At 34.8% G+C, this 15,469-nt stretch overlaps 1 protein-coding gene across 1 annotated transcript in view; it reads left to right on the forward strand.

Moving 5' to 3' along the window:
• The first annotated feature begins 5,618 nt into the window (after positions 1-5,618).
• Positions 5,619-15,469, forward strand: part of LOC117323080 (probable G-protein coupled receptor CG31760) — a 37,574-nt gene continuing 27,723 nt past the window's right edge. Inside the window, 3 exon segments of the mRNA XM_033878085.1 lie at positions 5,619-5,744; positions 13,681-13,852; positions 13,854-14,126. Of these exon segments, the coding sequence (XP_033733976.1) occupies positions 5,678-5,744; positions 13,681-13,852; positions 13,854-14,126 (512 nt within the window). The 5' untranslated portion in view covers positions 5,619-5,677.

The following is a 15,469-nucleotide window of genomic DNA, read 5'->3' on the forward strand; positions in this document are numbered from 1 at the left end:
CCCTTCTAAGACTCGTCAGTGAATCATACTGCTGTTTGTCCCTTCTAAGACTTGTCAGTGAATTATACTGCTGTTTGTCCTTCTAATACTCGTCAGTGAATCATACAGCTGATTCCCCTTCTAGGACTCGTCAATGAATCATACAGCTGGTTGTTCCTTCCAAGACTCGTCGCTAAATCATACAGCTTTTTGCCTTTCTAGGACTCGTCAGTTAATCATACAGCTGTTTATCCCTTCTAAGACTCGTCAGTGAATGATACAGCTGTTTCCTCCTTTTAAGACTCGCCAGTGAATCATACAGCTGGTTCTTCCTTCTAAGACTCGCCAGTGAATCATACAGCTGTTTCTCCCTTCTAAGACTCGTCAGTGAATTAAACTGCTGTTTGTCCTTCTAAGACTCGCCAGTGAATCATACAGCTGTTTCTCCCTTCTAAGACTCGTCAGTGAATTAAACTGCTGTTTGTCCTTCTAATACTCGTCAGTGAATCATACAGCTGTTTCTCCCTTCTAGGACTCGTCAGTGATGATAGGTCAACGAAAGTAAAATATAACAGCTCCCTATCTAGATTTCGACATTTCTTTTAACACTAAGAAGCTGAACATCACAGATGTGGTTTAGAAGGACGAAACAGATTGATGGTGTCTCGAACATCACTGACGAGGTTTAGTAGGACGAAACAGATTTATGATGTACGGAATATTGCTGATGAGGTTTAGAAGGAAGGAAGAGATTTATGATGTCCCGAACATTACTGACGAGGTTAAGTGGTACGAAACAGATTGATGATGTCCCGAACATCACAGATGAGGTTTAGAAGGACGAAACAGATTGATAATGTCCCGAACATCACAGATGAGGTTTAGAAGGACGAAACAGATTGATGATGTCCCGAACATCACATATGAGGTTTAGAAGGACGAAACAGATTGATGATGTGCCCAACATCACTGACGAGGTTTAGAAGGACGAAACAGATTGATGATGTCCCGAACATCACTGACGAGGTTAAGAGGGACAAACCAGCTTCACCGTCCTGTGTACTTCATTATTATCCCCGAGCGCTCTTTGGTAAGACAACTGAATGCAAATTTGTTAATATATATTGATCTCACTATCTAACAGGTGTATCACACCTATGATGTAAAACGTACATGCACTTATAAATTAGACTCGTTTCCAACAAAAACTGAGAAATTTCCTCGGTAACTAATATAACTGTAGTTGTCACAAATAGTGGAAATGTTACAAAACCACCAGACAGTAACATTGTAATGTCATTGTACATTTATTGTATTGTACTCCACATATAATCAAATGATCTTCTTTCAGTGTGGCCCAATTTAGGTATAGCTCCAGCTTACTATGTTAAAATACAGTACTATATACCCGATATAATATTACAGCCATCTCCAACAGCAGAATTATAAAAACACCTCCGTTCTGTGGACAACTGACTCTGCACAGAGAGTAAACTGAGAAATGTTAAGTATAAACTGGCATCTGACAATAGTAGTTATTAAATAGAATACTCAAAGGCTCCATTCATTTATTTATTTTACCACTTCTAAGTGGGAGACATTGATTTTACTCGTCAGTGAAGCATACTGCTGTTTCACCCTTTTAGGACTTCAGTGATGATAGAAAGTAAAATATTACAGCTCCCTATCTAGATTTTGTATTAACTGCGATTCTCTGTAGGCCATACGGTGAAAGATGCGAGGTCAAAAACCTGCCCATCCACAATAATTTTCAACGGATTATCCGAGTTCCTCCCACGTAAAACATGTTCAATCCGGGCCAATTAGTGTGAACTTGTTTCGCAATTTCTGTTAACTAAATTGATTCATTCTTAAAACGGGTTTTTAAATTTTCATTTTTTCTCCTCATTTTGTTAATGCCGTCAATTGAACTCAGATAGAGCCGTTTCTTACTAATGGTAACTACAGGTTAGAATTCATATCTATAAAAATAACATATCTTCATTAGACCTATTCTGTTCAGATAAAAAGAGGTTACCATGCGACCGAAATACACATGCTATTGGATATGAACATCCACAACTGCTATTTATTCCACAATTTTTACTCTAATGACAGTCTCCAAACATCGCCATTTCACCAAGATGATTGACGTAATGTCTTGATATAGTGACGTCACGAATAATTTTCTTCATATAGTTACACCAATTGGAAATGGGTGAGGTTGTAATGCAGAACAAATGAAATATAATACAAATACAGATGAAAGTTCCTTTAAAATACCTCATCAAATCACCAGGAGGTTAATATAACGTCTAGCCAGGTTCGTGGAATGTTATATTAACATCTGCTAAAAATAAATCTCAGCACGCATGACATAATTTCTATTTTTAGCCGAGTTGATATAAGATTTTACGAACCTGACAAAACATTATATTAACTCCTCGGTGATGTCATGGGGGTATTTCCAAGGAAATAATTAATGTCACGTGATCTCATTAGGACCAATGAGTAATAGTGTTACATAACATATTGACCTCATTCAAGGTTCATAATTGATCAAACACCCTGTACCCGAGTTAACAATATGAATAAAAAAGATAGTGCGATTCATGTATCTACTTAATTAGAAACAGTTTCTGAGTCAATACTAAATAGGTCAAAGCACAGTCGCATGTCTCTTGGAAAATTCAATGAATTAACAGCGATGTAATTGTATAATAAAGAGGTGTGTATCGACATCCGATAGACTAATACACATATGTTTCACCCTTTTAGGACTTCAGTGATGATAGGTCAACGAAAGTAAAATATTACAGCTCCCTATCTAGATTTTTGACATTTCTTTCGAACCTAAACATCACAGACGGCGTTTAGAAGGACGAAACAGCTTTATGATGTCCCGAACATCACTGACGAGGTTTAGAAGGACGAAACAGCTTTATGATGTCCCGAACATCACTGACGAGGTTTAGAAGGACGAAACAAATTTATGATGTCCCGAACATCACTGACGAGGTTTAGAAGGATGGGACAGCTTTATGCTGTCCCGAACATCACTGACGAAGTTTAGAAGGACGAAACAGCTTTATGATGTCACGAACATCACTGACGAAGTTTAGAAGGAAGAAGCAGCTTTATAATGCAACACATACATATATAATACTTTTTTTTGTGTTTTTTTTGTATCTTTATTCTTGATTTATATGGCTAATATCTATGTCTTTTATAAAAACAAAATTGATATGCAAATAGGTTCTGTTCTATTTATAAGTATATATCGCCACTGTTATGTTTACTCCACTCATCTATTGTATACCGCTGGTATGACCTTGTCCCGTGATGATCTCCACCCTCGACACCAATTAGTACAAAGCTGTATTGTAATATATACACGTTTCCAATCCAAATGAATGAGTATGGACCACATTATCCCTGTTTTTTTAATATCTGAAAGCTACAGAATGGATATATGAGAATTATGAAAAAAACACACATTTCCTTTATTTGGTCCAATTTCCATAATAAAAATAGTAATCGATATGTAAAAGAACAAACGATGGAGATTAATTTTACGTGTAGCATAGCTGTCAGTAAGAGTCGAGTTTCCATTTGCGGGCAGTGACCGCCATTATTAGAATAAAAACAGAGAATGCCAACATAACGAACACTATCTTCTTTCTTAATCAAAATTAACAAAACGTGAGAAAATAAAAACAAACGAATTGATGAGATAAAAATGCAATATAAGGGGAACAGTAAGATTTACTCCAGAAATGGAATTTATGGAATTTACCATCCGATCCTAAAGAACATGTCTTCAATCAAAACATGATTTTTCTACTCGCTACACTACCTCTCCATTCCAAACGTAAGGTTAGCCGTCCGTTTCTTGTAATGAGAGTGTTTCCAAGAAAAGCAAGTAGGAAGCATATACATTTCCATAGAAAATACACCAAAGGTGAAGTATCATGACAAAGACTTACATTCTGATTGTCAACATCTTGAGCTTGGTGACCAGCTCTTCTAACGGACTATTGGCATGCTTATTATTAGATTTTTTTCATATGAAGCTGATTATATTGAACAGTTTATCAGAACAGGTAAGAGAGGCATTATAAAGTCCTCCTTTGCTTGTTGATATGCCTCCTAGTCTAGTGGTCCCTCGTAACCGTCGTAACACTCAATTGTGATTGTGACTCAACCCTGTATGGTGAGTGAAGCTGAAGTAGCACAAGACGCTAACTCTCTCGGAACCACATGGTCTGATTCATTTAGTACCAATAATGAATAATGACACTAATTAAATAAGTATTTATATAATAATCCGAATTTTTATGTTAATGACCGTAGCGGCTAAACAACAACTGTTCTGAATACATATTGGAAAAACTAGATGCCCTGACCACACGGGAACATTGTACGATGTTTACTTGTCGAAATATACGCAATTTAATTCCAATCCAAACCGCCTCACAGCTTCAGGTCGCCATCTTTGTTCAAATCAAAGCATCTGTGCATTTGAAGGGTCAGTATTGTAAAGCTTCTTAACGATCTTGTGATGCAAATTTTAAGATTATAATAGAAACGAAATATGAATTTTAAAATAATTTGATTTCAATTACTTCTGCTTTAGGTTAGCAAATCGTAGCAATTATTTACGATGAAAATTTAATGTTGCACTTTAAACTGATCCCAATATTTTTATTCATGCATTTTTTAGTTTACAGATATGGTCATATTAAATAATTCATCTTCTCAACGATAGTCGATCTAATTACTTATCCGCGAGATTTTTCTATTAAGAATATTTGTACTTCTCATGCACAGTGCATCTTTGTTTAAAATTGACTGGTCTACAGGTCTGATCTGACTCCCTCAGCTGACCCCGACCACGGGCCACACTAAAATACGCCTTAACACTCATAATAAATGTATCAACGGCAGAATCGTCTGGATTACTACAATTTTTACCTTTTAAATACTTTAATATATAAATACTTATTACCGGTTAGCTTGTAATGTTAACAAAAATAATAATAACAACAAAACTTATCATTCCTGATGCCTTGCTTTAAATATTTCCTTGAAAATCACAAGTTGTAAATTTTAACCAAGAAGGAAGTGTACTTGTCCCTATAGTATTGTTATATAAAGTATGAGGTCTTTATGTCAAAGTAAAGTATATTTCCCTTATAAATTTGTTCCTGTTTTACATAAAGACAAATACGTTGTTTATAGGGTTTTCTTTGTTGTCATTATTCTGCTCTGTGTAGTTGATCTGTATACACTTACAATATTATATTATACTTTGACAACAAACGTTTGTTAGACGGAGGTTGCAAAACACCAACAGTTGTTCATGGACCTACGACAAGGTGAGGTGTGGTATCGGTATTATACATTACGATCGTGTTAAAGATATCAACAACTCCTGTAAATTGTATTTTATAGAGAATATATCAATGCGTGGTCATCAACGATTATCATTTCCCAGCGCTGTTTTTAGTATCTTGTTTACATCATCATCATCATCATCATCATCATCACAGTCAGCAGCAGCAGCATCATCATCAATGGTATACCTGTATTCTCCTAGTATGTATGTAGACTGGTCTCGCTCTGTCTGTATCACCTGGTGACAGGAAGCACAGGTAGATAGACGTATTGACGTGTGTGTGTACACAGGTGAGGATCCATGGGGATGACATACCTATTTCTGGTACTGCTACTGGCTTTGGATACAACAACGGCAAATACATCAGGTAAGATTTAGTTCTCCTCTAAGTGAAACACCAGATCTTTACGTTAGGTTCAATAAAATAAATGATATATTAAATATCTAATGGCGTTTTGCCAAAACAAACTCATTCAAAAAAGTGTTGTATCAAGATATATGATAGCATTTTTCAAAATATTATGATGGCTATAAAACTAAGCTCAGACAATCTTTAGCGAGTCAATCATTTGTTTGATTTATATATATATGTAAATCCGAATGAAGTTTGAACTTTAGTAATGTGTGGTTTTTGAAATCCAACAGAGAAAATTATGAAATTAATTGAATTGTGGTTTTACAACTCCGTATCCAGATTCTGGCATTTCCTTCGAGCCATTTTTGAATTTTTACCGCATTCATCTATGTATCTACACTTGTCATGGATGCAGTAAAATTCCTGGGGTAGAATTAAAATCTAATAGATACGAACCGTAATCATGGTTTATGTTGATAATTAATTTATAAAATATACCACGTTGTGTTTCACTGGATTCTTTGTTGTGTATTATTTGATTGCCACATATGTAGTTTGATGTTATTTCAACTAAATTCCAACCTCCACTAAAACGATATCAGTTCGACTCTTTATTTCAACGTTGCTTACTAGATCCTTTGTCCCTAACATCACTGATGGATTCTTAAGATCAAACGACGACATGTAGCCTTTTTCTTTCTCCGTTCGACATGTTCTGTCTATTTTTATCTAAGGTACCCTTCTTGTATTTTTCTTTTGCAGCATTTTGTGTTCGAAATTAAAACAAAACTGTTACTACCATTTTAATTTTCAATGTCTGCAAAAGGTCGTTGATTGACACATATTGTATATCTAGAATACAAAATGATTTGTTTTCAGGCTACAAAGTGTTAAGCATTACCAACATATTTCTCTTTGATATTGTGATCTCCTATAGCAACAGTCAATCAATTAATGCTTCAGTTATCATATCTCTTATATGCAGCAGTTCATGGATGGCCTTGACACAATTATATACGGACGAACGAAAAAAAAGCAAAAATACAAAAAACAAAAAACAAAACAAAAAAATAATTTGAGAACACGAACATTAACACTAAGAACCTTGATCAAGCAAATGAGAATGCAAACTCATCTTCGTAGGGTGATCTTCAAGTAGGGCTTGTTGAAGTTTGTGAAAATGAGCTGGGGAAGGAACAAAAGAAAAGAAAACCCCCAAAACATACAGCAAGGGTTTACAAATATAATACCTCAAAAACACAATATCTGTGAAAACACAGAAAGGATACCAGATGGTAGCTCACCGTCTATTAAAGCCCCTCTTTCTTTATAAAAAGGCTTCCTGAAAGCGCAGCCCTCTAATAGGTCATAAACAAGTGAAAATAAGATTATGCCCTGATGTCCAGTATACTTCTATAAAATTGTATCCCCCTGATGTCCAGCATTATTCATTTAAATTGATGTATATATCATTCTCAAGAGGACAGTATCATCAATCATATCTATTTTAATGATTATGTTGTTATATACGATAATGACATTTACTTAAAACCGGAGGGAACTTCAAAATCAATTCATGATTTAAGCTCAATCTCAGAATTTGAAATACAATCATATGACGCAGCAAAGCAATGTCATTATCTATGACGTCAATATAATAAATATTACCAAAATGGAAAGGTTTGTTTGAAGCAGAATTTATGATAAAATCTTAAATAACGGAAGTATATTTCATAGATGTTGTATTGGGAAATAATTAGCATCAGAGCACAGAAAGAAAAGGACTGTCGAATGGCACGGTTAAATGACGACTACTGAAACATACTGTAATCATCAAGTTGTTCATGTCCTTGCACCCGAAGGGATTCTTGCTGCCATTTAAATTAAAGCACCAATACTATCTTTATTAACATAATTTTGAATAGTTTATGGCTTAAATTAATGCGTCTTCAATACACATACATTGCATTTTTTTTAAAACAGGGTCCGATGTATTGAGTTAACAAAAGAAATCGCAAGGTAATATAATCATATTTTAGATGTCAGATGAAAGAAAATATTGAAATAGAAGAAAAGTTTTGTTGGGATGTTAACATCAGTAATCTTGTACACTACACAATCAAATTTGTATACATTTTGTATATACTTATCAATAATGATTAATAATGCTTGAACTGGACGTGTGCAAAAAAAACCCAAAAAACAAACAAAATAGATCCCCCCCCCCCCCCCCCCCCCGGAAAAAGCAAGCAAAAACTACCCCAATCCACCGAAAAACCAACACATCCCATCAAACAGACAAGTTAAAATACATTCAAACTAAAAAATAATTAATAATTAATAAACAAATATTGATATATCTATACATGTATATATAATGCTTAATTATCAAAGAAACTTGAGATTAACTCGTGTATGTAAATCACACTCATCATATATATGACAATTCCCAGTGCTTCCCAGTTCGAGTACGTACATACTTTAGTGGGTTTGATCAAGTCAGTATACATACTGTACTATATATAACACAATGCATTTCATTATAGGGGCCGCGGTGGCCGAGTGGTTAAGGTGTCCCGACACTTTAACACTAGCCCTCCACCTCTGGGTTGCGAGTTCGAAACCTACGTGGGGCAGTTGCCAGGTACTGACCGTAGGCCGGTGGTTTTTCTCCGGGTACTCCGGCTTTCCTCCACCTTTAAAACCTGGCACGTCCTTAAATGACCCTGGCTGTTAATAGGACGTTAAACAAAAACAAACCAAAAAGCATTTCATTATATGATCGGAAAGCTTGTTTTGGTTTATGGCAATATGAATATACAAATGTAGTGTGTCAACGTGATCAAATCAAACATACATTTATAATAGTACATCTATAGAAATGTGTAGGAAGATCTTCATAAGGATGTACTTTAACCGCCCTGAGTTATGATATGATATAATCATCCTGTTATTATAGATATTATTGGGTATCAACTGCAATAACTTTTAGCTCACGCTCTCAGGTGTAAACAACATCAAACAGTTGTTCCTACCCAGTCAACACGTTATTGACATGGTTTATACGATTTTTGTTCGTCAAGGAAATATTGTTTAACGATTCGTTTGGTTTATTTTGTTTAACGTCCTATTAACAGCTAGGCACATTTAAGGACGTGTCAGATTTTTTTTAAAGATATTTATCTCTAAAATACTTTTTTTCTTCCTGGTAATTTGAAGTCATAGTGTGAAAAAAAAAACAAAAAAAAACAAAACAATTGTAATAAATAATCAATGAAATATTTGGACAGATAACTACAAATGATAAATAAATATAAATACAGAGGTAATACATTAACTTTCACATCCAACTGGTAAAGATTACCTAAAGCAACATACTGACATAATAACGAAACCATAATTCAAACTCTAAATCCATTTAACGAGATTTGCATAATTCATGAGAAAGTACAAAGACAATAAGGACTAGGTGACAACACCTGTTATTAATGTTACAATCTCAAGCATTTCTATTTCTACTCAAATTAGACATCATGAAACTGTAGGACTTACCCATACGTCCATAAGGCACATGCAGGGAAAATATCAGTAGGCTTAATTTTCAGGAATCGCTCGAGTTAAAATTAACATATGTTTGAGATTATCATGGCTAAGTTTGGAGAAAGTGGTTCTGTTCTGATTGATCTGCATAATAGGCCAACGTTAGGATTATGAAAATATAACAGATTTTCAACAAAAACACGAATGATGCCTGATTTCGTATACATGTATATTCAAAATTAACTCTTAATGCTGTCAATATGCCTATTTACAATCAAAATAAATTCATGATCATTATCGTATTTTCGTCTTAATACTACTTTTTGGTGATCATCTCATGACGGACTATTTCTTTTAATGCATCCCATTAGACTTGCACAAGTTCTAGTAACTGAAGACTTGTGCTTCCTCAATTTATATAAGAATTGAATGTTGTTTTGGTCGATTTCCTGGGGTGATGAATTGATGAATCAACATAAACTGCTTCACAGTTCATTAGATTTGTCTCAAGAGCAACTCATATCATCATCGCCATGAAATCGACCAAAGCAACATTTAATCTTTAAATGAAAGTTAAGATGGTTACAACGGAACCACGAGGCATATCAACACACACCATACACGTCTTACTTCATCTCGCATAAGCAAGTATAATGTTTCTAATTGACATCATGAGATCGCCCCTCAAACATAATCATGATATTCATTAGCCCGAGTTTCCTCTGGCCCTGACACCAGAGCGCACTACTATATGAAAATATAGAATTCTCCGACACCGTTTAGTGTCGCTAAGATTTTGGTGCAAATATAAAAAAATCGGGGGTGACATAACACCTACATGTACCTTACATTTTTAGACAAAGGAGATACTTGTTTTCCCCAAAAAACCCATTTTGTCCCATATCGATGTTCTATTCCGTCCGTAAAGGCCCTAACAGTGTAACGCTGGTCAAATATTTTGTTTCCGTGTTTTAGATTTCTTGAATACGTTGTTATATGATGACGTCGTTTGGAGTTTATACATCTTTGTATATTGGACTCTTCCAGATAATATCTATATCTAACCACATACTATTATGATTATTTACTATCATATCCCCCCCCCCCCCCCCCCCCTGTCCTTCATTCAGACATTCCGCCTTTTGAATTTCAAAAAGACAGTGACTGGAAATCAGTTTGCCATGCCAAAGAATTGCAACCTAAGGTTCACAAAAAAACTTTTCTCGTTGTTAGTGTCCTTCGTATGAAAGCCAGTTATGTTCGGGAGAATGGCTTTACATTTTGACTGAAAGACGCTCATTATATTGATGTCATGACGTCACGTCATTGTTCTTTATTGTGACGCCATAATGAAATCAAGACTCTTGGCTACACATGCAATTCAGCATCACAAATCATGAGTTTATATATTAGTGCATATATTATTGACATTCGAATCTATAAGCATTAGTCGCAATTTTTTGTTGAACAGAATCCTTAAACTAGGACCAACTAGGAAAAGAATGCAGAATGTTATACAACGTGATTTCTTTTATTTGTCACTGGGCTTCATATTGATCTGTTTTCGTTATCAATTGATTACTACACATAATATCAATCCATGGAATTATCTAAATATCTACTCGTATTCAGATTCCTCACAAAAAAATATTTTACCATAACAAAATCTATGTCAGATAAGTTTTTGTTAAACATGATTTTGAGGAAATTCTCTCTCTGAAGTGAAGGCTGCCAACAAATTGTATAACCCTCCATTTTCCCAAGTTGTCTCCCTTTTATACCCCGTCCCCGGCCTTTCAGTTATCTTAATAACTATCCACCACATTATCTTAATAACTATCCACCAAATTATCTTAATAACTATCCACCAAATTATCTTAATAACTATCCACCAAATTATCTTTATAACTATCCACCAAATTATCTTTATAACTATCCACCACATTATCTTAATAGCTTTCCACCAAATTATCTTAATAGCTTTCCACCAAATTATCTTAATAACTATCCACCAAATTATCTTAATAGCTTTCCACCAAATTATCTTAATAGCTTTCCACCAAATTATCTTAATATCTATCCACCAAATTATGCTGCCATTTCCCAAACAATAATATGATTGATCTTAATGCCGATACACGTGTTGGTACTATTTTTTTCTGACAAAACACGATAGGACATGGAAAAAGTTACACAGCCTTTTTACTAATTTACATGTAGATAAGAAAGAGATGACCTTACAGAGGAATCGGTTCTGATTAATTGTGTATGTCAATATGTACATACATTTGTATTCCCTAAATTTGTATATTTATGTATATGTAGCAAATTGAAATTACTGCGGGACTTTTGAGGTGAACGTCAATAAGGACAGATTTACGACAGATTCATGTTTCACCGCCATGTGACATTCTGTATTGGTGACACATCAACCTCTTCTCCTTCTACTGATATCGTTGTGGAATATTCTGTATATTGACCAATTCGACTCTATGACACTCATTTGTCACGAGTGTTTTTGATCGCGTATTGTTTACTAGACTTATATTTTATAGTATATGAAACGTAAATGTGTAAAAATTAGTCAGCATTGTGGTTTGTATAAAGACTATTTTTGTAGCTGATGTTGCCCTCGCCCTATCATAAAGTTACTGGCATTTTAGTTCATCACATGTCTAAGGGTACACTTTGGAAATGACAGCACAGGCTCACGGCTTGACTTACCGATTCGATTTTGTTTTATATCCAGTGTTCAATCGGTTATTAACGCAATGTATTGAAATTTAAAAAATTTAAGTGGGGATTTTTTTTAATGAAATTTTGAGACCGGACCAGACCGACGAGACCAACAATTGAGACCGGGCCAATGAGACTGAGAACGCACCACGCTAGACCAGACCATGTTTTATAGCATGACAACATAATCTTGAGGTCTGAATAGGTTCTATTAGTGCAAGCAATGTGTCTGTCGATGTCAACAAGAACCAAGACTTGACAACGTAACTAACATATATATTTATTATATGTATTAATGAGCATTATTCAGCATCATTAACTCACAAGAAAAACAAAACAAAATATTGATTCCGGAAACTGAGAAAGCAAATGTCTGTATGGTAGATGCACCCTGATATTTATTGCAGTGACCAAGCATCTTTTATGAATATCTATCACCCATGTAAAAACTTTATACTTACATGTATATATCGTTGTAAGAACAAAGATAGTTTAATTCGACGTTAATGTAAACACAATATTTGGTATCCACCAAAGTATTTTAACATATGTATATACTTTATGTAGCATAATTAAACAGCAATATCTCCAGCACACGATATTTTTGTTTATATGTAGGAGAGGAAAATAATTGATATCATGTAAGATCTTGAGATTCCTGTTCATCCTGTACGCGGCAAATCTACAACAGCAATATCGCCAGCACACGGTATATCATATATATATATGACAGGAAATGTCATTTAAATCTTGTCTGTGATTAAAGCTTTCATATAGATGAAACATTAGCTATTACGAAAACGGGTGACGTGATGAACACTGTATGTAGATCGATCAATATATGCATAATACTCTAAATAAACGGATTTGAAATAAAAATGATCCTTTGCCGTAGCCTATAGAATCGACACATTTCCATAAAACTGAAAATCGATGAGATTTATGCGTTCGTTATATTCGCATTAGTGTAACAAATTACCTCTTACGAGAAATTTTATTTGTCAAGCATTTATTTCACAAATACTAGTGTTCGGTACAAAAACAAGTTTTTGGCGTCATTTTTGTTTATTCTTAAGCCGTTTGAAGATGATCCATGATCTGAACAAACGACAGGTACTTACTCACACTACGTCTTAAGTTCTACCTTTAATGAAGTCAGACTATATCTAGAAGTTGGTAATAGTCAGAAGGTTGCTGTGGTATATATATATATATATCTCATTTAGATCGATAAGCGACTGAGAAGTTTGACGTTTTGCCGACTGTATTGTTTATAACGATTAATAAATTATATTTAAGAGGCATATAGGCTTTTTGGCTGGCAGGCTGGAAAATCGACAAAACACCCGCCTTTCATCTCGAACGCGTTGGTGTAACCTGTGGCAGAGTTGTCAAATGAATGATTTTAAAGTTTGTATTTTACATATAGGTTAATATGACCAGACTGTATATTTTTAACCAATTGGCAAATTTCTTCAAAATGACTCCAACAAATCATGTATATATAGGTCGTCAAGAAGTTACCAGGTATGTCATTGGCTTGTCATAATAAAGCACAGTGGCAAAACAAAATTGTTCAAAGACTTTTTAACTTATGATATATTTTAACATATACATTTTGTTTTTGACTTTTTGATTGCTGTTCCTCTACTTTTGCTTCTTTTCTCATCAGATCAAGTGAAGCAGGCCCTGGAGTATGTATATCGTGTGGAAAACAGCCAGTGTAACGGTGGTACCGAGGAGGTTCTCAATCTGCACTTCAACAATTCGGCATGGAGTGTATACACAGGACCCGCTATAAGAACTGCCAATTTTCTTACCGAAATTATTCTCCAAAACGGAAACCTTCCTCACCTTAACGGACGAAATTCTCTTCACTCTCGTCCGGAACAACATTCATGGCGATGACGTCATATTTGGCTCAGCCATCGCCGTAGAAACTGGCGTAACCCAATACGATTCTTTCTGTCCATATGCATACAAGAAAAATGGGACAGTCTTTGCGCATGACATCGCTATCAATTATAACTACAAATCCGTCAGCACGGAGTGGTATCAAATCCTCAAGGTCAAAAACTGGGACAACGTCACCAGGACAATCGACAAGGTCAGATACAGGTATGTCTTTAAGTTCTTAAGTTCACATCACTATATTTACATACTGAGTGTTGATTCTTTATATGAACATACCAAGTGAAAACAATAAACACTTTACCATAATAACACTATGAATACAGTATCAAAACACCGTTTCTCGTGCTGATTTTCCACACAATACACCGGTTCAATATTAATACGCCAGGAAAATAATCCCCGTTTCATTTCCGTAAATTGTGTTTTCTTTACCATTTATTCACATAAAATAAATCTAATTGAACGCGAATTAATATAATTGATGTTATTTGGTGTCTTTTGTTTCTGGAGAAAAAGACTGGACACTGCGGAAGGACAAGGTAAACGATGGCGTTGTGCATTGGCGAGATCGTTTATAGCTATCAAAAGTTAAACATTTAAAAATGAGTATGTTCTTTACGTTTTTGTTCCAAGCCACCCTAATATAAATATATGAATTGAATAGTTTTGTCTCCATTTTCATTGCATTGTAGCGCGCCTCGAAAGATATGTAGATAACTACAGTCTGCTATTCCGCAATGCTAATAATAAAAAAGAAAATCCATTCCATCCCTATTTAATAGATTAACCTTATACATATGACGTAGTGATGTAGATCTTCTTTGATCTACAAGAGTACCTTTGATCTTAATTATCTCGACTTGAGAAGCCAAAGGTAGCGAGTATAACAGTTTTGCATGAACTAATATATATTTTACGTTACATGAATATTATACACGGTATACTGTTAAATATATTTCATTACATCTCGTCGATTGTTTTAATGATATATTTTGGTTCGTTAGCCTGGAAACACAAATTTAACGAAATGAAGCGGATTTTGTCTCAAATATTGAATTTTTGAAATTCTGACCAAGCATTCAATCTCATTTTTCGTGCGAGATTTGCAGTGAATGATGTGTATTGGCATAGACTATATGATCAATCCCGCAATCGGTTTGCTAGACTGAATATTTATCAAGTAAACGCAGATTGGTGTAAGATTTTTTTCAGAGAGAAATATCGTCAGCAAACTGATAATACCTGTGTATCTGACGTGGATTGCCTTTACACTTTTCAATAGTTGGTGTCTTTGATTTCAGATTTGATAGTTAATGAACTGCACTTGCGTCATAGCTAATTGGCAGCCTTAACACGTTGTGTCTTCCTCACACGCGCGTGTAACGCATGCGCGTCCGAATACGCGCTATCATGCGCATGTCTCAATCAGACAATTATCTATATACACAATAGGAAAGTACATTTATATGAAAAATTCTCAAAATAAAAGTTTACACCAATGCTTAAGTTATTTAAATAATGACGTAAAATACACCGAAGTATTGATA

This window comes from Pecten maximus, chromosome 3 (assembly GCF_902652985.1).
Source record: "Pecten maximus chromosome 3, xPecMax1.1, whole genome shotgun sequence".
NCBI classification, from domain to species: Eukaryota; Metazoa; Mollusca; class Bivalvia; order Pectinida; family Pectinidae; genus Pecten; species Pecten maximus.